Source organism: Zonotrichia albicollis, chromosome 4, assembly GCF_047830755.1.
Source record: "Zonotrichia albicollis isolate bZonAlb1 chromosome 4, bZonAlb1.hap1, whole genome shotgun sequence".
NCBI classification, from domain to species: Eukaryota; Metazoa; Chordata; class Aves; order Passeriformes; family Passerellidae; genus Zonotrichia; species Zonotrichia albicollis.
The window spans coordinates 5,109,849-5,129,906 of record NC_133822.1 but is presented as its reverse complement, the minus strand read 5'-3'; the positions used below and the strand labels follow the sequence as shown (position 1 = coordinate 5,129,906).

At 39.6% G+C, this 20,058-nt stretch overlaps 1 protein-coding gene and 1 long non-coding RNA gene across 3 annotated transcripts; one reads left to right on the top strand and one right to left on the bottom strand.

Annotated features, from left to right (window-relative positions):
* Positions 1-15: 15 nt before the first annotated feature.
* KIN (Kin17 DNA and RNA binding protein) lies at positions 16-10,396 on the top strand. Of its 2 annotated transcripts, none has more exons than XM_014272376.3 (13): positions 16-150; positions 706-800; positions 1,686-1,729; positions 1,918-2,040; positions 3,066-3,247; positions 4,138-4,186; positions 4,562-4,619; positions 6,540-6,660; positions 7,147-7,197; positions 7,575-7,643; positions 8,151-8,250; positions 8,509-8,609; positions 9,449-10,396. In XM_014272376.3, exons 1-13 carry the CDS (start codon positions 37-39, stop codon positions 9,509-9,511), a joined length of 1,170 nt encoding a protein of 389 aa, XP_014127851.1. In that variant the 5' UTR covers positions 16-36; the 3' UTR covers positions 9,512-10,396. The 2 variants fall into 2 exon arrangements, with proteins under 2 accessions (XP_014127851.1, XP_005494592.1); XM_005494535.4 differs by having other exon boundaries at positions 6,537-6,660.
* On the bottom strand, positions 6,468-15,734 carry LOC141728737 (uncharacterized). The gene is made up of 2 exons (XR_012579884.1): positions 15,560-15,734; positions 6,468-7,099 (listed from the first exon to the last, which is right to left on the bottom strand). It is a non-coding gene; the product is annotated as an uncharacterized LOC141728737 (long non-coding RNA).
* Positions 15,735-20,058: the final 4,324 nt, after the last annotated feature.

Here is a 20,058-nt window from a genome sequence, read left to right as displayed (position 1 = left end):
CAGGAGCGGGATCAGGATCGGGAGGGGACCGGCATCATGGGCAAGTCGGATTTCCTCAGCCCCAAGGCCATCGCCAACCGCATCAAGTCCAAGGGGCTGCAGAAGCTGCGCTGGTACTGCCAGATGTGCCAGAAGCAGTGCCGCGATGAGGTAAACGGGGGCGCGCTGGGGTCCCCGGTCCTGCGGGCGGCTCCGGGCTCCATTTCGGACGCCCAGTCCCGGTTCTCCCGGGGTCCCCTTGGTTGGGGTCACCTCGTGTGACAGCTGCGATCTCATGGGATCACAAGATGGTTTGGGTTGGGAAGACCTTAAAGATCATCTGCTGCCAACCCCCTACCATGGGCGGGGACACCTCCCCACCTTCCACTGTCCCAGGTTCCTCCAAGCCTGTCCAGCTTGGCCTTGGACACTTCCAGGGATCCAGGGACAGCCACAGCTTCTCTGGGCAACCTGAGAAGCCTCAGGGCCTCCCCACCCTCACAGAGAATTACTTCTTCCCAATATCTTATTTAACTCTGCTCTCTATCACTTTAAAGCCATTGGCCCTTGTCCCACCAATTTCTTTCCCAGTATTATTGAAGGGAACAAAGTGGGAGCTACGATCACACCTGTAGGAGTTTATTTGTAGGATTTTAGCACTCTCTTCATTCTATGAGTGTTGCAAATTGAGACAAAGACAAGCCAATATTTATTTCTGCTGTATAGAATGGCTTCAAGTGTCACTGCATGTCTGAGTCCCACCAGAGGCAGTTGCTGCTGGCTTCTGAAAATCCTCAGCAATTCATGGATTATTTCTCTGAGTAAGTTTTCTGTATATTCTTACCCATTCTATTTACCATTACTTGTATTACTCTTACCTATTTTTCATGCCTGTATCAGGTTTGCACAGCCACACCTCTAAGGCCCAGTAATTTCCCACTGAAGACATTGTATTGTGATACATGTAGTATCAGCTCTTCTTGTAATTGAAAATTTAGGCAATGCCACCTTTAAACTTTAGGTAGGAGATTTCAAGAAGCCATGATTTTAGTAAAAATTGACAGTTTTGTCTCATGTTTTAATCCTGTTTAAAGCTACTGTGTGTTACAAATATATCACCTTTCTGTTCCCACTGTGTGCCTGCCACACACACGAGCTAAAAAGGCCATAACAGAGAGAGAACAAGTCAGGGGAGGGACTGACATCCCCCAGCTTCTCCCAGGCCTTTGTCCAGCTGACCTGCATGACAGCTGGGATGACTGGAGCTGTCCTCAGCACGAGTTTGAAGTGAGGCTTTATGCTGCAGCCCTGGAATTAGCAGGGAGATGAGTGATCCATCTGCCCCATCCACTCCTCTGCCCTTTGTCCTGCCCTGTGCTCTGTGTCAGTCAGCCTGGGAAGACACCTGGTAACCAAATACCAGCAATTAGTGGGAAGTGTTGAGATTCCTCTGCTCCATTTTATCCCTTTGAGAGGCTGTTACTCTCTTGGATATTTAAGGTGTGTGCATGTATCATGTTGTGTTTTATCCTGTATTTAATCCTCCTGGTCTACTGAAAAAGGGAAATGTGTCTGAATATCATCATGCTCAGCTCAAAAGAATAATCAGATTTATACTCCAGATGTTTATTTGTTAATGACAACAGAAAATTGCTTCTTAGTTGTTAAAATTTTACTAAAAATACCTTTTTTTTTTATTTCCTAAGGGAATTCCGAAATGATTTCCTAGAATTGCTCAGGAGGAGATTTGGTAAATATTTTTCTGTTTGTTTGTTTGTTTGTTTTAGTGTCTTGTTGGTTCAGTGCCAGCCACATAATAATAATAGTAGTAATAATAGTAATATTACAATACAATAAATATTGTAGTTGTAAAATTTAAAAATATTGTATTGTAATATATTACAATACAATAAAATACAATAATAATTTGTATTTTAGGAACAAAGAGAGTGCACAATAATATTGTGTACAATGAATACATCAGCCATCGAGAGCACATCCACATGAATGCCACACAGTGGGAGACACTGACTGATTTTACAAAATGGCTGGGGAGAGAAGGTGAGTGCACCTGCTCAGGGTTGGGAAGTCTTAAAATTATTGGGTAATTAAATTCCTGATAATTGATCAGTAAATATTTATGTTAATTCTTTTTCTTTCTTCCCCTCCCCTCCTGTGTATACATGAAGAGATTTCCAAACATATTTCTGTGCTAACCAATAGGAGTTTGCTTGTGGAAAATGTCAGAAGTCTGGGATAAGTACATCAGTTGTGAGCCTTTCCTTGTTCCATCTGCTGGTCTGTATTTACTGGATACATTGCTAAATTCTAAATCAGCTTCTAACAGTTGCCATTTAAAAGTTAGAGATTCTTTCCAAATCTGACAAGAGGCAAGCAGTTATTTTCATTCCTGGCCTAGTGGAAGGGTTAAAGCTGGAGATCTGCAGTTCTGTGTTTGGTGGGAGGAAGAGACATTAAGTGGCACTGTGGTGTGACAGAAAGTTGACTTTGGCCCTGTTCTGCAGGATACATCCAGCAGTTACAGAGTTTTTGGAAAGTCACTCTAGCCAGGCTCAGTAACAATAGCACAGTGCTGCAATATTTCCTTTGGTATGATACTGTGACTGTGTATCATTTATACATGTTAGATTTCTGTCTTCTTCCTTGTTAAAACAGTGGGAAGGAAACATTTTCTTCAATAAGGAAAGGGTTGTAAAACACTTCATGCACTTTGTGATGTACACTGGCATGTGTCCAAAGGTATCTGAGGGCAGAAATACATGGTATCAAAGTCAGTTTTAGTAGCCCAGTAAGGGGTGTGTTGTCTCTGGTGAAGTATCTACATTGCTATTGAACAAATTAATATGCAGTTTTATTTGTCCTTACTTTCTACATCTCATATCACTCTTCTGCTGACAAATCTCATGGCTACCTCTTAGCTCTAATTGCAGTTCTGCTGTTCCTAAGGCCTGCCTTTTGCACCTTTCCCAAAACCCTCTGATTTTAAGGATTCCCACAAACATGGACTGAAAATGATCTTGATATTGTTGACACTAATCTGACTTTGTTTTGCCTTGACTTTTTAGGTCTTTGCAAGGTTGATGAGACCCCCAAGGGCTGGTACATTCAGTACATCGACAGAGACCCAGAGACCATTCGCAGGCAGCAAGAGCAAGAGAGGAAAAAGAAACAGGACCTCGATGATGAGGAAAAAACTGCCAAATTCATTGAGCAGCAAGTTAGAAGAGGTTTGGAGGGGAAAGAACTGGTGAGAAAAATTGCACTGTGTGTGCACCTTCAGCTCAAAGCTCCACGTGGTTAAGTCAGTGGGGAATTTGATGCTGCTGGAATCCTTGCACTGATATTTCCTTTGCTTCCTAACTTGGAGTTACATTGTATCCAGCTTGCAGGAAGTAATAATTACAGCTCTTCCAGTGATTAATGATTTCAAAATCACTCTTGAGTTTAGGAAAGGGCAGCAAACAATCCGTTAAGCTGCATGATGTCTTCATTTATGGTGTTTCACAGCTAATAGGGCTGCAGATAACAAGTACCTGGTGCATGGAGAAGGCTGAGATAAATAACCAGGGGGATCTGGCATAATCAAGTTCACAAAGTGAAAAGTTCTATTTTGGTGGTGCTGGTGTGGTTATTTGGGATCTGTTTACTTGGCATCATGCCATGACCCCCATACATGTGGCCTGGGGCTAAAATCTCCCATTTGATCCTGGGTATTGATGGGTACATTTAAATCCTGTTGTAAACAATTACCTGCTTCTTAATTTAAAACTAATTGAAATTTTAATGGCCTGAGCCTTTGGTGCTGAAAAATTGGAAAGATACCAGAATTTCCTTCTTTGAGTTATCAGTCTGTCCAGAAACCAGTCAGATCATACTGGTTTAGGTAGAGAAAGCTGCTGCAGCAAGGCCACTTGCCTTTTGTGCTGGAATTGAGCAAGTTTAGGCAGCATCTCTCTTAACTGGAGACTTTTGCACAGGAGCCTGTAATGAGATGATGTTTTCAAATTTAATCTTTTATAAATCAAGCCAGATTGAATATTATAGTTACTGTCTGTAAAACTGAGCTAATCAATGATTATGATATCTTGACTCAGTTTTCTGTTTGATTCTTTAAATGTGCTTTGTGTTTTTTGGCAGGAAATGCCAGTCTATACTGAACTGAACAGAGAAAATGAAGAAGAAAAAGGTAACTAGATTTTGATGGATGTAATTTTCTAGAACCTACTGGAGCTGATTCTGTGAAATCAGTGAAAATTAGAACATTTTGTGAGATTTTGGAACTGATTCAAATAAAATGAGCATTGAAGCCTGCTTGGTGCTTCATAAAGTGAAGCTTCATAAAGTGCTTCAAGATCAGTTCTAAAGAGCACTGGAATGTTTAAATGCAGAGTATTCTGTATTACAAAATTTAATTTACTTTAAAAGCTAAACCAAAATATAGATTAGTAAATATTTTCAAATTTGTTATTCTTACCTAGTTGCAGATTTAAAAAATTGTTAACATCCTTCAATGCAGTTATTTTTAAAGATAGAAATAGAGTAATGTCTCTTTATTTTTTAGTTACATTTAATTTAAACAAAGGAGCAAGTACTTCAGTCGCAGCATCTTCTAAAACAAGGTGAGAAAAGAATTTAAGGCCAACCTTTATTGATACAAAGAACTTCTATGACAGTGGTATTTGTGTGAACAGGAAGGTTTGTCTTGTCCTGAAATATTTGGAGTCTAATCTGTCACCCTCTGTTGGTATTCAGAAGGGTGACTCGGTGACTTCTTGGTTGGTTTTATATTTAAAATGATGAGTGGGTGTATCCTAAATGTGAGCTGTGAGGAGCCTTGTTGAATTCTCTGTGCTTCATGGTAGATACTCATAAAATAATAGCTAGTTACAGATTCCATGGAGGGTGGGAAAGGGATCCAACCAAAGCATTTGCAGTGATGCCATCCAGCCCAGCTGCCTTCTATGAATGGATAGTCCTGACTGGTTAATTTTGGTTCCTAAAAGGTTTCATTGCCTTGTCTAATTGGAGACAATACTTTCTTTGGTCATCGCTTAAGCAGCTAAATCTGCCTGAAATAAATCTTCCCAGAGCTCTGGAATTTAATTGTCACTGTGTAACCACAAGCAATGCAGGACAAAAGGGATCAATAATGCAAATAATACTGACTTACAGCAGCCTGGGGAACTGTTTGATGAGCAGTACATCTTCTCATGTAAGGCAATATTGTAATTAAATGTATTCCAGGTAAAAAGAAAGCTTTTCCCTCATCTCACTCAGCTCTTAGATAAGGTATCTGATGGGATATATGCCAGGCAGAAAATGAGACAGCAAAGCAGCTCTTTCCAATAATAGAGACAGATTGCAGGCTTTAAGGAAAACTTGTAAATTATCCCTAAGCATTGAGTTGTGCTTAAGATGATTCTGAAACTTAATCCAGACTCTCATTTGAATAGGTTCAGTGAGGAACACTTCAGGTCCTTGCTAAAATTTGGCCAAATGTGAAATCATATATCAAGTAGTCTAATTTCTTCACAGCATATACAAAATACTTAGCTGTAAAGTTTGAAATGATATGTAGTAAGTTCACAACTAGATATGTTTATCTTCTTAAATATGGGCACTGCAGTTATGTTTTAATTATATATTGCCATTTATGAGGTTTTTTTAAGTACTTGCTATTTGATTTGTGATTTAATGTGCAATTTTGATTATTCAGATTTCCTCTGAAATAGTTTTTCTTTTAAAGTTGCTTCTACTGCAGTTCCTGTCTCTTCATTCCTGTGAGAGTATACCCAACATCCTCACCACAGGCAGAACATGCAATTTGTCCTAAGGCCATATTAATTATTGCATCACTGTTCACCTCAGAGCAGCTCCTCCCTGCACCTTTTGGGTTGAAACAATACCTAAATTTTTTTACTGTGTTCAAATGCCTTATAAAAGTGGCAGTTCTCACTTTACCTAGATGTTCCCTGATCCCTGAGATTTAGCTTTTTCTGATGATTGCTCTTTATTTTCCACAGTTGAGCTGCTTGCTTATTTTGAATATGGTTATTAAGGGGAAATTTGCTTGCTGAGTGTGGAGCTCTTTTCTACAGATTCCAGGGTGTTTTCTCCCATTGCCAGAGAGGCTCAATATCTCTGTCAGGAAGGAATTCTAGATATCTGCCCTGTCTGAGAGTTTCTCTATCCAGATGGCTTCTCTAAAGTTTGTGCTTTCAAATTTGAAAACCTTATTTGCACACCAGCTTTTGTCTTCTTTACTGAACTCAAGACCTTGATCAACTTTTTGTTTGTGCAGTGGTGACCTGGTCATGGGGCTGTGTCCATTCTGCTGCAGTGCCAGCAGTGACCCTCAGTGGACATGGGGTTTGCACCCCAAGGAGATCAGTTCTAGAGGAGGAGCTGTGTAGGCTCTGCAAGGGGACTGGGACCACTGAAATCAAGCAGAGCAGTACAACCAGCTCTTCAAATGCATCTTGGGAGAGGGGAAAAAATGTTAGATCTGCTGTGAAAACACCATCTTACTTTTCCAGCAGTGTCCTTGGACAGAATGCACTGAAGATGGTGGAGGGGGCAGTTAAAAGAAAAGAAGTAGCTCATAGCTCTGGTCAGTCCAAAGAGAAAAAGAAGAAATCTGCACTGGATGAGATCATGGAGGTAATAATCATGCAGGATCTGTTTCTGTGTGCCCCTGTGACAATGTCCACTTCACCTCTGAAGTGACCTCAGACCTTCAGTTCACATGGAATTCCAACTTTCACATCTTACCAGGCAAAATAATTTCATTTCCCCATAAAACTGGTTACATTTCTTCATAAAACTGGCTGCTCAACTCTGCCTATTCCCCAGATGAATGAGGTGTTGGGAAGCAAAGGAATACAGATTTTACAACAGAAGATAATACCTAGAAACACTTGCCAAAAAAAAAAATTACAAATCACCATCATTTTGTCATGAATTCCTGGAGTCATCCAATGGATTTATGAGGCAAGACCATACTGACTTACCCTAATTTAGGGTTTGGGGATTGTTTTTTGTTCTCCACATGACATGGGGCTGGAGAATTGTTTCAAAGCTGTTCAAAGGCATGGAAGAGCTGCAGTGGAAGGAAGAAGTAAATGGTGATTATTTGTTGTTCTTTAGCTTGAAGAGGAGAAGAAAAGAACATCTCGAAGAGACTACTGGTTACAGCCTGTAAGTGAATTAAAAATTAGTATTATACCAAATACAGCCAATTCTGCATTTCTAAAGTCATTTTTGATTAGTGTAAAGATCCAAAAGCAGATTGCAAACTAAATTCACAGTTATTTTCCCTTTCCTGCTCGTGACCCATTGAGGGCTGTCACATTAGATTGTGAATTCAAGTGTAACTGTATTTGTCAAAGAAACCCAAAAAAATCTTGAAGGAGGCTACTTTGAGCCAGTAATGAGACAATATACATGAATTCCTGAAAGCCACATCTTCACTATTGTTGCTTCCTGCACTCTGCTGTACTGTTTATTTAGATTGTAGAATTGTTTGCATGTTTTGGCACTTTATTTTATTTTTTCTCTCCTTTCAAATCTCCCAGGAAATTATTGTAAAAATTGTAACAAAAAAGCTTGGAGAGAAATACCACAAGAAGAAGGCAGTTGTTAAGGTAAGGTGGGCCATGGGGAACATTGCTTTGGCTTTTCTGGAATTAGATTATTTAGGAAGATTTGTTTCTTTGTGCTGATTGTTCAGCCTTAAGACAACACTGTTGAAGACTAAAATGTCACCTCACCTGTATTGGGACTTATTCTGGACAGGCTGTGAGCCTCTGAATTGATTTAAGGGCATCTATTCAGTGATCTTTTCTTAAGCACAGTTTTGTCCTGTGTAGTTTGTCCCTATTAACACATCCATAATAATAATCCCTGTATCCATGGGATGTGACAGCAGCAGTGCAGTTGGATTTTAACCCAAGACTAGTCAGTTCTGCACTGATATTTTAAGCTGCAGGATCTCATTTGCACATAAAATCTCCAGGCTGGAGCCCTTGCATTTTGCTGGTTTTGAAAATGCAGAATTGCAGAGTCACAATGCCAAAGTTTGTTAACTTTGAAATTTAAATTTTAGAGAAAAATGTTTGGTATTTCTGATTGACCTCTGCCTTTCAAAACAGGAAGTGATTGACAAATACACAGCAGTTGTGAAGGTGATTGACTCTGGGGACAAACTGAAGCTTGATCAGACTCATCTAGAAACTGTAATACCAGCACCAGGTACAGCTGTTTCCTTCTGTTTTCAGTTTCTGCCACTGCAAAACTTATATTTAATTTCTTTTATACTATAATTCATCCACTTGAAGGTACCATAACCTCTCCTGAGAAGACAGGCTGAGAGAGCTGGGGTTATTCAGCCTGTGAGGAATTTAAAGCACCTTCACATACTTAAAGGGGGTTTATAAGAAAGATGGGGAAAAACTTTTCAGCAGAAGGTTCCAAACTTTTGTTGTGTAACTTTTCCTATTTCTATTTCAGGCAAGAAAGTGATGGTATTAAATGGTGGGTACAGGGGAAATGAAGGCATTTTGGAATCCATCAATGAGAAGAGGTTTTCAGTGACAATAACAATTGACTCAGTAAGTATCAAACATTGCAAGCTCTTGTTTGCAGAGAGTTTTCCATCTGTACATGGAGAGCTTTCAAAAGGAACCATGTTATCCTTAATCCTGCCTTACAGGTGGGATCTGTGGTGTGCAGAGTTCTGTTGACAGCCCTCACCTATCAACAGCCACATATTCCCACCTATCACAGGCTTATTCTTTGCTGATTGCAGAGAATCTTCAAAAAGATGATAGGGTGCTGAATTTAGCAAGTTTTGAACTTGTAAGAGATTTGGAAAATATTTTGTGTGTTTATTCTGAACATGGCTGTTGTGGTACTGTTTTATGGGAAAGTAAAAAATGCAAAATACGCAAGGATATGAATTTACTCCTGCCTTTTCCAGATTGATGTGGGGCTTTATGTGCTCATTTGTTGTCTTGTTTATGGTTAACAGTTATGGTTAACAATCATGTCTCTGTGGCTCTTTCTTTATTCTGCTCTGCAAAACCAGTCTTTAAACTGATTGATAAAGCAGAGGTGACACTAGCTCAATGTCAAACTTCTTAAACACAGCTTGCAATTCAAAGAAGGGCTGCACAAACTCAGCCCAGGTTGGATTCTGCAGGATTTGGGAAGAGACTGTGCAGATGCCCTGATGGAAGGAGGAACTTTGGCACTAAAAGCAAACTGAAAGTGAAAGAGTTTCTGGGGTGGTGTTGAGGCCTGGTCACATTCTGTGGTCAGGCTGAAAATTATGAGTCAAGGAACATTGTGTTATGAACAAATCCCCTTTACCTCTCCTACTGTAATCTCCCTGTTGGGAATTCAAGAAACAATTTTATGATGTTTGGTTTTTTTTTTTGTCATTCTCCAGGGACCTTTAAAAGGGCGCAGAGTTGAAGATATCCAGTATGAAGATGTTTCCAAACTTGCCTGAGCTGCTAAATCATACATCAGAGAAGATTTTGGTTCTCAAAACCTTCTTTGTGACATCTTTCAGGCAGACACAAGACTCTACCATGTCAGGGTTTTAATTGTGTGTGTATGTATTTATAATGTATATAGACATTAAAAAACAGCAAACTTGATTTATTTAAAGATAGCTATTGATTTTTTGTTACATAAAATGTTTATGGAAATACTATCAGTGGAAATTTTTAATTGATTTTATATCAAAGTTATAATATTTGCTTCCATTTCCTTTTGTAAAATGTAGCAGAGAGCTGCAAACTAGAGTATGTGGGCAGGTCCTAAAGAGAGAATTACCTACAGGGAGGCAGAGGGTGTTGGAGCCAGAGGAGTTTAAACAGCACACTTTGCAATTTAAAGCCAAAATGGACTTCTGAGTGCATGAACAAGGCATGGGATGGAGGGCATAGCAGGAAGATCCACTGCTGCAAGGGGTTATTTCCTGGATGCTGTAAGAATGCTCTAGTTTATTATGTGCAGTCACCAGTTTCTTTTTGATCAGCACAGCAGTGACAGTAGAATGCAAGTTATTACTCCTCCAGCAGGTTTGTCAGGGCTCCTGACAATACTGATATGGAATTTATCTTCATATGGACTCCATATGGAGCTGCTCATGGATGTTACTTGTGGAGTGTCTTGGGATGCCAGCTGAAGCTTGGCCAGATATGAATTGGGGGTTGCTTCTTTGGTTTTCCAAAGCCTTTTCCTTTCTTCCATTGTTGCTCTGCTACATGAGTAATGTTACTTGTGCTAAATGATGTAGCATTACTTATTTTATTTTTTTATAAGTGTCCCATTTTGTACAATGTTTAATTTCTAAGGCACTTCAGGAATAAACAGAAACCTTTCTTAAGCCAGTGTGTTTCTTACCAACCTTTCCAATGCTGTTGATTTGAGTCCACCAAAGAGAACAGTGAAGTGCTGGGCTGGTGCACCACATTGTTTGGGTAGAAAAAAAAACAAATGGGTGGTCCTGGGCAAACTAAACCCAACTGAAGGTTGTGTGTCTCTGGAATCTATTTCCTTTCATTGCCTCAGAAGGTTGATTTGTGGTTTCCAGGGGAAATCTGCACAGAACTGGAGGTCTGCAGAGGTTTAATGAAACAGCTGCTGTCTGAGGTAGCCTGGAGCAACCTCATACAAGACATCAGCTGTCTCCTCAAGCATAAAAAGTGGAGAAACTTATGAGAACTGGAGGCACAGAACACTTGTCTGTAAATTCAGGCTCTTGTGCAGCCTGGGCTGTGTTAACAGCACTGCCCTCTCCCAGAGAACAGGCAGTGAGAGAGAGGTGGTTTGTGGGGGGTAATGAGGGCAAGTGACAGAACAGAGCAGCTTCTGTATCACTGAAAATAATTGACACATAATAAACACTTGACATTCTGCAACCTGATGAATTAGAGTAAATATAGTAGACAACTTGTATAGTCTTGTAGTATAGTTGTATAAGTTATACAACTATACAACTTATAAGTTGTATAGTCTATAATATAGAAGACCAGAGAATGGTGTCTCACTGAAGTGGCTGTTGCAGGATGTTGTGCAGGCCAGAACTGATGAGTGAGTTGAAAGAAACCATAAATGATTTGTAGGAAGTTGCTGACACTTCCAAGAGGAACATTGAAGAGACATTTCAAAACCACATTGATCCTGACACAGCTGCAAGAAAGATCCTGTACCAGCTTTTAGTGCCTAAGTGAAGGAAAGCAAAGTTGGGAAGGGCAAGGAGACTGGTTCAGTTCCTTTCCTAAATTAGGGCTGCTGAAAAGGATGAGGCCAATGTGTTTTAATAAGGTGTTCAAAAAGCAGAGTTTTAAATCCAGCTTCTGGTACACGGGTATACTTGTTTCATTGCTGAATGCTCCTGAAAAGTAAGAGATTTTTTGGGAGCTAAGCTCTCTGGAAGACAAACTTTTAATACTGATTATTTCTATATAGTGTCAATGTTTCCCACTTTCAAAGATTTGTATCTGTGTGAAGTCCCATTCTGATGTTGAATTTTCACAAAAGGGCTAGAGGCTGTCTGAGACTCATCTACCCAATTCGTGGCTAATACAGCAGCAACAATTATTTCAAGGACCCTCCTCACCACTGGTTAATCCATCTTTAAATACTGGAGACTGCTCATGACATCCATTCCAGACCCATGCTCCTTCTCTGTTAAATTTCCTATACTTAATGCACATCTTTCTTTGGGCCCAGTCCAACATTGTATGAACATATTTTCTCCAGAGTGTGAAAAAAAAAAAAAAAAATTTTCGCAAAGTCAAAGCCATGCAAAGGCATGGCATGCCATCAAGTGCAGGGACATGCACCAAAGATTCCCCTATTGGTCCCCATTGAAATCGCAAGATTCCGTTTCCCTTCCCGAAAGAAAATGAAATTTCCTTTCGGGAAGGGAAACGGAATCTTGCGACCCCGAAAAGAAAGCCTTACAAACACTCTGGAAAGGAGGTAGGATCAAATGAATTGGATTTCAAAAAAACACCCAAAATTGGCAGATTTACTGTCGTCAAAAAATGGTCTGTGAGGAAGTGAGTTGCAGTGCAAAGGACCAAAACATGCCCAAAGGAAGCTCACAGAAGTTGCAAAATCAGGGGAAAAAGTTGAGGAGGAAGACACAACTTGGAGGGGAAGATATCAGGGACATGGCATGGATACTTAAAAAAAAAAAAAAAATTCCCAAAGTGAAGCCCATAAAAAACAGGCCATATGCCATCAAGTGCAGGGACATGCTCCAAAGCTTGCCCAAATTGATCCCCGCTGAAGGCCAAACCAGAAAAGAAGGACTTACTAACGCTCTGCAAGGGAGATACCATCACAGGATCTTCAATTGGAGGAGAAAAAAAAAAAATTGGGGAAATTTTGTGACTACAAGGAAATGGACCGGGATTCTATCCAGCGCAGTGCAAAGGACCCAAACAGGCCAAAACTAAGTTCGCAGATGCTGCAAAAGCAGGGGGAAAAGTCAACGAGGAAGACTCAGCTTGGAGGGAAATTATTCCCATAAGTCTGGGAATGAGTACAGTGGTCTACAAATACATGTGGGAGGCAAATGCAAAAGAGAGAATATAAACCACAAGGTTATAATGAAGAAGGATGACATAAAATGTCCATTTGCACATTTAGCCTGAAAATAAGGATATGATCATATGTTTTAGCAAGTGACTGACCTATATAAAGCAGGATTCACCATCCAATACCATGTGTCTGTGATACAGGCTGTGCAATCTCCTTAGCTATTCATGTCTCATTATACATGACACATCCTTCTTGATTCACATTAGCCACAGAATGCTGCTTTTTGCTGACTGCATCTTTCTCTTAAAAGACATTAAAAGAGGGTGAGGGGAGTGAGAAGAAAACCCTTAACTGTGAAAGCAGGAAAAGAGAAAAAGAAGCTTAGTGCAGTGTGTGCATGTGTGTACTTATTTGCAGATGTCCTTTACACTATAAATGCAGTTTAAAACATATAGCTAGAAATGTATTAAGATCTCTGTCTGGAACTGAATTTATTTTATTTTTTGTTTTATTTTTTCTTATCTATCTCAGTTCTTAGCGGATTTGAGATTTTTTAGCTTATAAATTATCTCAGAAAATTCAGTGAACACTGAGATAAAACCTACCAGGCCATGGCCTGGAAGCAACCTTGTCCAAGAGCTGTGACCTCAGACATGTGCACAGAAGTAATTTGCCTCTTGCTCAAACACAGACCAGGTAGATGCTGGACAAGGTCTCAGAAAGGGTTCACTTGTTAAGCTCAATGGCTCCAGCTTGGGACAAGGTATTGAATTTCTAGACCACGAAGACTGAGCACTTAGTCTTTGACCTAGTGACTAATCCAGTTACTCCTTGGGAGAACATCCCACCCAGAGGCATATCTTGAAAGGCAGAGCCCATGCTAATCAGTGCAACAGCGTGACCTACATCCTACCACAAAAAATCCATGTATGTGAAGTATCCCTGTGAGGCCTGGGGCATTCCAGAGGTTAAAATAAGAAACATATTTACTTAATAGTTGGCTAAAGCCTTACCAAAAGCTCTTATAATTATAAAAGCTCCCAACCTCTTTTCCATCCCCCTCTCTTCATCCTTCTTCTGAAACTACAAAGTGAACACACACCAAACTACTGGTTTAGGGTACAGAAAGCCACCCAGTCAGACCTTTTGGGGTTATGTCATGAGATGCAAAGGTCAGAAAGTATAAGGAAAAATTAATCAAAAGACCAAGGGAGAAGCCAACCAAATTTCATCAGCAGAGGAACAGCAGAGCAGAGGCTCTGTGATTAAGGAAAATTAATAATAACCTTCCAGAGCAGAATAGGAGTCCAAAGCCAGTCCACTCTGGTGTGAGTGCCAAGATCTATGCCTGGGTAAGCAGAGCAAGGATCAGACAAACAGGCATTGATTTTAGGCAAGTGCCACACAAACTGCTTCAGAATATAGACAGAACCAGCTCTGGTTTTCCCACAGACTGCCTTTGAATTGCAGTATTTTATCAAGAAGAAGACAAGTTTTAGCTGCTGAACCTACAGAGGAAGCACATGGAGCACCTTTTTCTCAACAGGCATAGTGTATTTTAAAAGAAAAATATGTACAAAAATAAATCAAGTAAAAATATCTGCAAAATGCAAAGTTTTTGCTGTTGCCAATACATAGACAATAAGGTGGCAGTAGTATTTGGAGAAAGTGCACCCTAGGACTTGCTCCAGACACCAGTGTGCTCTTCCCATGCTGTTCCAAATATTTCTCCCCCAAAAAAATCCAACATCCCTCCAAGCGCACTCATGGAGAGATTTTCAAGGGCTCCAGTTATGTGTGAACTAATATTGGGTTCACTGCCTCCAAACTGGAGCACACTAAGAACTTTATTCTCTTACTATTCCTAAAAGACAGGAAGGGCAGTGTTGTTGTGATAAAACTGAAAATGTAAAGAAATACACCAAAATTTGTCACCAAAATGTGAAACCAAACCCACAGCCAAGATAGTAGTCCTCCTTATTATTTTAATTGACTTTGTTCCATTATAATGTCAAATTATAACCTAATCCTGAAATGCAGAATCCATGTGGTAAAAAACTACAGCTGTGTACTTTTTACATATCCATATATATAAATCATAAAAATGTATGCCAATAATTACTGCATCAAAGCATGATTTCGTTGTCTGAAAAGCAACTGAATTCTGTGTGTTAGTACTTTCTTTTTTTGTGTTTTCATATAATGGGCATCTTTCTTCCTTTGACCATCTGTGGAAAAGTTAACAGAGCTGATTCTGAACAGGGAAGAGTTAGAAACATTCATGACACTGACCCTGAGAAATTAGAATCACAAGCAGAGAATATCAGCATGAGATTAAGGCTGGGTAAGTGGCAACTCCCTTGAAATCTGGTGTTCATTATCAAGACAATATTTCAAGAAGGCAAGCAATAAGCAAAGTCTAAAATCGCTAGGAAAAAAACAGGCTTTGGATATTTTCAATGCCTTGTGGAGTAAAGCAGGCAAGCATATCGTTTATTATAAAAATAAACAAGAAAATATCAGAAGAAACCTAAACCTTAAATTCTTGTACTTTGTCATCGTCTTCAACTGTTTGTGTGCCTCATTTTTTCCCTTATTCATAGAATATCTCATGCCTTTATCACTTTTGATATAAAAGTGTCTTTGCCAGAGGACATGAAAATTATGAACATTTCAAAAAAAATTAAAGTTTTTAAGGGACCCCCTGACTTTATCTTCTCATTTTAACAAATCTTTTTCATTTAATGTCAGAAGACAGTAGGTAAATAGAGAAAAGTCACAGGAAAGAAAGCAAGTTGTGAAGGCCCCATCCCTGTAGATGTTCAAGTCCAGGTTGGAAGGGGCTTTGAGCAACCTGGCCTAGTGAAAGATGAGGGGGTCTAGCCCACAGCAGGAGGTTGGAGCTGGATGGTCTTTAAAGATCCCTTGCAGCCCAAACTATGAGTCCATGAAAACATAAAAGGAGGAGAATTACAGGGAGGCAGATGGACATTACCTGGCAAAGTCCTCTTATACAGCAGTAGAAGGGTTTCTGTGACAAGCAGATTTTGAAGGGTTTATCTATGTTGCCAATATATTGCAAAGGTTTTGTATTGTTGTCTCCTCAGTGCAAGAGTTTCATACCTCCTTGATGTTTCTCAAAGGCAGTTCCTCCAAGCACTGACTCTTCTTTCTTCTTCTCACAGCAGCCAATTGATTCCAGGCCCCCTCAACCAACCAATCCAATCTTTTATAACATTCTTCTTCTCATTGGCTACAGCTGTGGCCTGTTAAAGTCAGGCCTGCTCCTAATCTTTAATAATTAACCCAGCTGCAACTCTTTAGGGGGTAAGATTACTTTCTATACTACCTTTCTTTACTTACATTCTATCCCCCTACATATCTGGACCATGACCTGAAGTCAGTGTGTTGAAAACCACATTGGAATCAGCAGGAAATTGTCCATTGATTTAAACTATTGATGAACCCTAAATCCAGCCTGCTTCAAAACATGAATAGAGAGACAAAAGTACCCATAAATATTTCAAGACTTGAAGTCTATCCTGTAGTTCACACATAGAAATTTTGAGGGTATTTCATTCATGCTGAATCCTTTTACATGCTGTGGTATGAACAGCTAAATCTCTCCTCCCTCTTCCTGAGAACAGACATTTTCCTGCAATTCTAGTACATCCTTTGCCATTTGACATTATTTCAGGTGAATTCTCTGCTATTCAATCATGCAAGATAGCCAGGAAGATAAATGCTTTTGGGGACAGCAAAGAACAATACAGCATTATTTTAATGTGTCCTGAGTTTCTCTCTTCTTTCTTATTTGTTTGTTGGTTTTGCGTTTTTTGTCTAATTTTAATTCCTCCCTTTAAAGTTTACTTGACAACAGCATTTATTTCATCTTGCAGTTTCTACAGGTTAACACTATTGTTTTATCAGGGAACATTTATCTTCAGGAAGAAAGTTATCCTAATACAGGACATATCTCATCCAAGGGCAAATAGAAAGGGGAAGATTTCCAGAGGGTAATGTTAATGTTCCTAATGCTATAAAAATAAATGAAATCTGATTAACACCACTATGAGGAAGTAACTCATTGCTTGTGTATAAAATATAGTTGCCTTGATTGGGAGCATTATTTTTGGCAGTTTAAGGCAGTGCATTAAAAGATGTGATGGCACTAAAAACATGAAAAATATCTTGGTGCTTTGGCATTATAAATAGAGCTTGAAATCTATAAAACTGGAGAGCTTTTAAAGTCAGCTTTTCTCCACTGAGAAGGAAGTAACATACTGCACATCTTTCCTTAGGTTTCTGACATACAAAGTTACACTTGCACTGTGGGGAAAGTAGGTTTATGTGGAAATGGGTACTTGATTCCTTGATTCACCTCCTCCAAATGCTGCTAGGTTTTAGAGCAGTCTCTGATACACTCCAAGATGCTTGTTTGTATTTTTTTTCCCAATCATGTTATCTCATGGAATTTCTGAGTGGAATGATAAGAACTGAGCAGCAGTGCACATACCCTTCAGCTTCCTCATCTCTGCAGAGGGCAGAATATCCAAAGATGGGCATTCAGACCTGCCAGACTCTTGTTAAAGCAGGATGAAGTTCTAAGCAGAGACAAAAATCTAAGATGTGAAGTCAGCCAGGGACAACAGGTCTGTCAGGAGAATTGCCACCTTGGACAGGAGGTCCCAATGGCTGTTATCATCCTGCTGATTGAAGAATGGCACGACAAAGGAGGATGAAAATCACAGAAGATTGTGCTCAAGCATTCATTTTCTGGAGACCTCAGGTGGGGTACTCCAGAGAGGTAGAAACTAGCAATGACAATCAAAGTAATGACCAGGATGACAAGCAATTTGGTCTGCTGGTGAGTCCCTTCCAATTTTGTCCATCATAGTTAAATTTCAGAAAGGAAAAAAAAACAAAAGCGTATCTCCAAAACACTGAATAAAAGCCATCTCCAAGCAGGAACAAAACCAATAATTCTTATTCAGAACACCAAGATCACGTTTCTTACCTTCTGGTCTTGCCCTCTGGTTTACAATGCACTGATGGGGAGAATAAGCAAGAAGAGCTGAGCTGTGTGCACACCTGCAGGGTGTTGATATTGTTGGCATCACAGAGGCAGAGTGGAGTGTTGGAATGGAAGGATGCAGGCTCTTCAGGAAGGATGGGCAGGTAAAATCAGGAGGGGGTGTTGCCCTCTCTGTCAGTGACCAGCTGGAGTGTGTGGAGCTCCACCTGGGATAGATGAGGAACCAAACTAAAGCTTATGGGATGGGAGGGGAGGGACTTGGAAACCTGATCATCATTAAAGTTTCTGGACATCAGCAACTTCCAGGGTTATCTGAACAAAATTTCATCAGGCACAAAACTGAAATTTTGGTGTCAGATACAGATGCAGTTTTTAGATGCAGACAAACTAAGATGACTTTTGCTTGAAATAAGCTGGGAGATTTTCCACTTCTGAGCTGGCAGCATGAGAGTAGTTTTGTCCTTCTATTGCATTTTGCTGTTAGTTGATAATCACTAGCATGAAACCTAGGAGGAGTTAAACAGGAATCAATACAACATTCCTGTTGTATCCTGTAATATCAATTTCAGGATACAGCATTTTGAGGAGAAAGGGAAGCTGGGTGGGATCCCAAAATTCTCTACTAGTGAGATTTGTGTTGTGTTTGATTTAAATTTTGTAAATGATGTAAACAAAAAGAATCCTCTCCTTTTCTGTTCCCTGAAGCAAATAAATTCATGGGCCAGATTCTGCTCTGGTTTTTATATCACATAACCATTCCTGTGGTTCCTGATGTACAATTAAATAGGATTAAAGATTTTGCATGGGCTGTTCTGACACTTATGCAAAGAGAAGATGGGCACAGCCACAGGGATCTGGCCAAGAAGTCAGTCACCTGCTTTGGATCTAGGGTGTAGGTGTTACAAACAGGAAGCTTCCTTAAACACCTGAATTTCTTGTATGCTCAACAAAAAGAAATTAGGTGCTTTAAAAACCTTCAGAGGCTTTCTAATTCAAAGGCAGGGCTCTTAAGGTTTTAAGAACCTAAAACAGATAAATGACATCTGACTTTGAAAATCTTCAGGGGTTTGTATCTCACCACATTGTACAGAGGGATATTGTAGCAAGCACCAAAACTGTCAATATTCCCAAGATATGCAATGAGAGACTATGTCCAACACTGCATGAGCATCTGAAGACTGAAAATGAAAAGGTGCATTTTCAAATCAGAATTACAAGTGTAGGAGATTCCTGGTTTTCTGCAGAAGTGTTGAAGTTTCTCTGAAATTCGTGTAATCATCAGAACTAGACAAGATGAATTTACCACTTGCAAGTGTCAAAGGAAAATTCAAATTTTCATGCAAATTTATGCCTGCTCTTAGAAAAGGATGGAGTTTAAAATAAAGGTTTTCCTTCTCCAGTTGCCTGGTGTACAGAAAACATTTGCAGTGACAGAAAATTTACCTTCAACTCCCTGCTCTGTGTATCCAGACCAGAATGCAGGTATTCTGAGTGTCCTATCCAGTAGGTCATTGGTTTTACATCAAAACAACTGCTGTGAACTTCTAGCTAAAATTCTGCATATTCTAGAATCACATTTTTTTTTGACATAAACCATTTGAGGCAATATGAAACAAAGAAACCAAATTAATTTAGGACCTATTTCTGTTTTGTTTTTTTCTCCCCATGTCTCTATATTACAGTGATAAAATGATGCAATAATCCCTTCATGAACACATCTTGAATCTTTATATCAAAGATTTTATGCCTTAGACAGGAATGCCATCAATTTTTTTATAGAAATGGGAATAATTTTAGCTTTATAAGGTGTCCTTACATGGCAGCCCATTGCTTTAAGGAATCACAGTTTAATTGATGTTAATTGAGAAACAGGTATTTTCCTGTGAAAAGAGGAAAAGCCACCTACTCTCTAAGATATATTGCTTCATCTTTATTTATTGCATTCATGTGCACCTTGGCACATCTTGGGGCTCCAGAATTAAGCTGAATTAAATCTGCAAGACTGTGGGGTCAACATGGAAATTCTTGGCTGCAGCTGAATTTTAACAGTGCTGTGAGCCAGTGGCAGACACAGCCTTAATCTGAATAGCAGAGGTTTTGACATTGCAGGTCTGCAGCTGGAATCATTTGAAACATAAACCACAGGGAGGACACTCCCATTTGTGGAAAAGGTTGGAGTCTCCCCAGTAAATCCACACAAGCATTCAGCTGCAGTGAGGAGAAGGAAAGATACGAACAGAGCCAAGGGGAAAGTTTCAAAAACTGATATACTGAATAATATGAGGAGAGACTGGCTTTTGTTTCACACCCATCCCTGTTGCCACAAAGTACACAAGAGAAATTGTTTTCAGAAAAGGGAGAGATCTAGGACCATGCCTTTTCCCACCACTTAATTAATTTACTTCATTAAGAATTAATATCTTCATATTTCCATTATTTCAAATTTCCAAGTTAGCAAA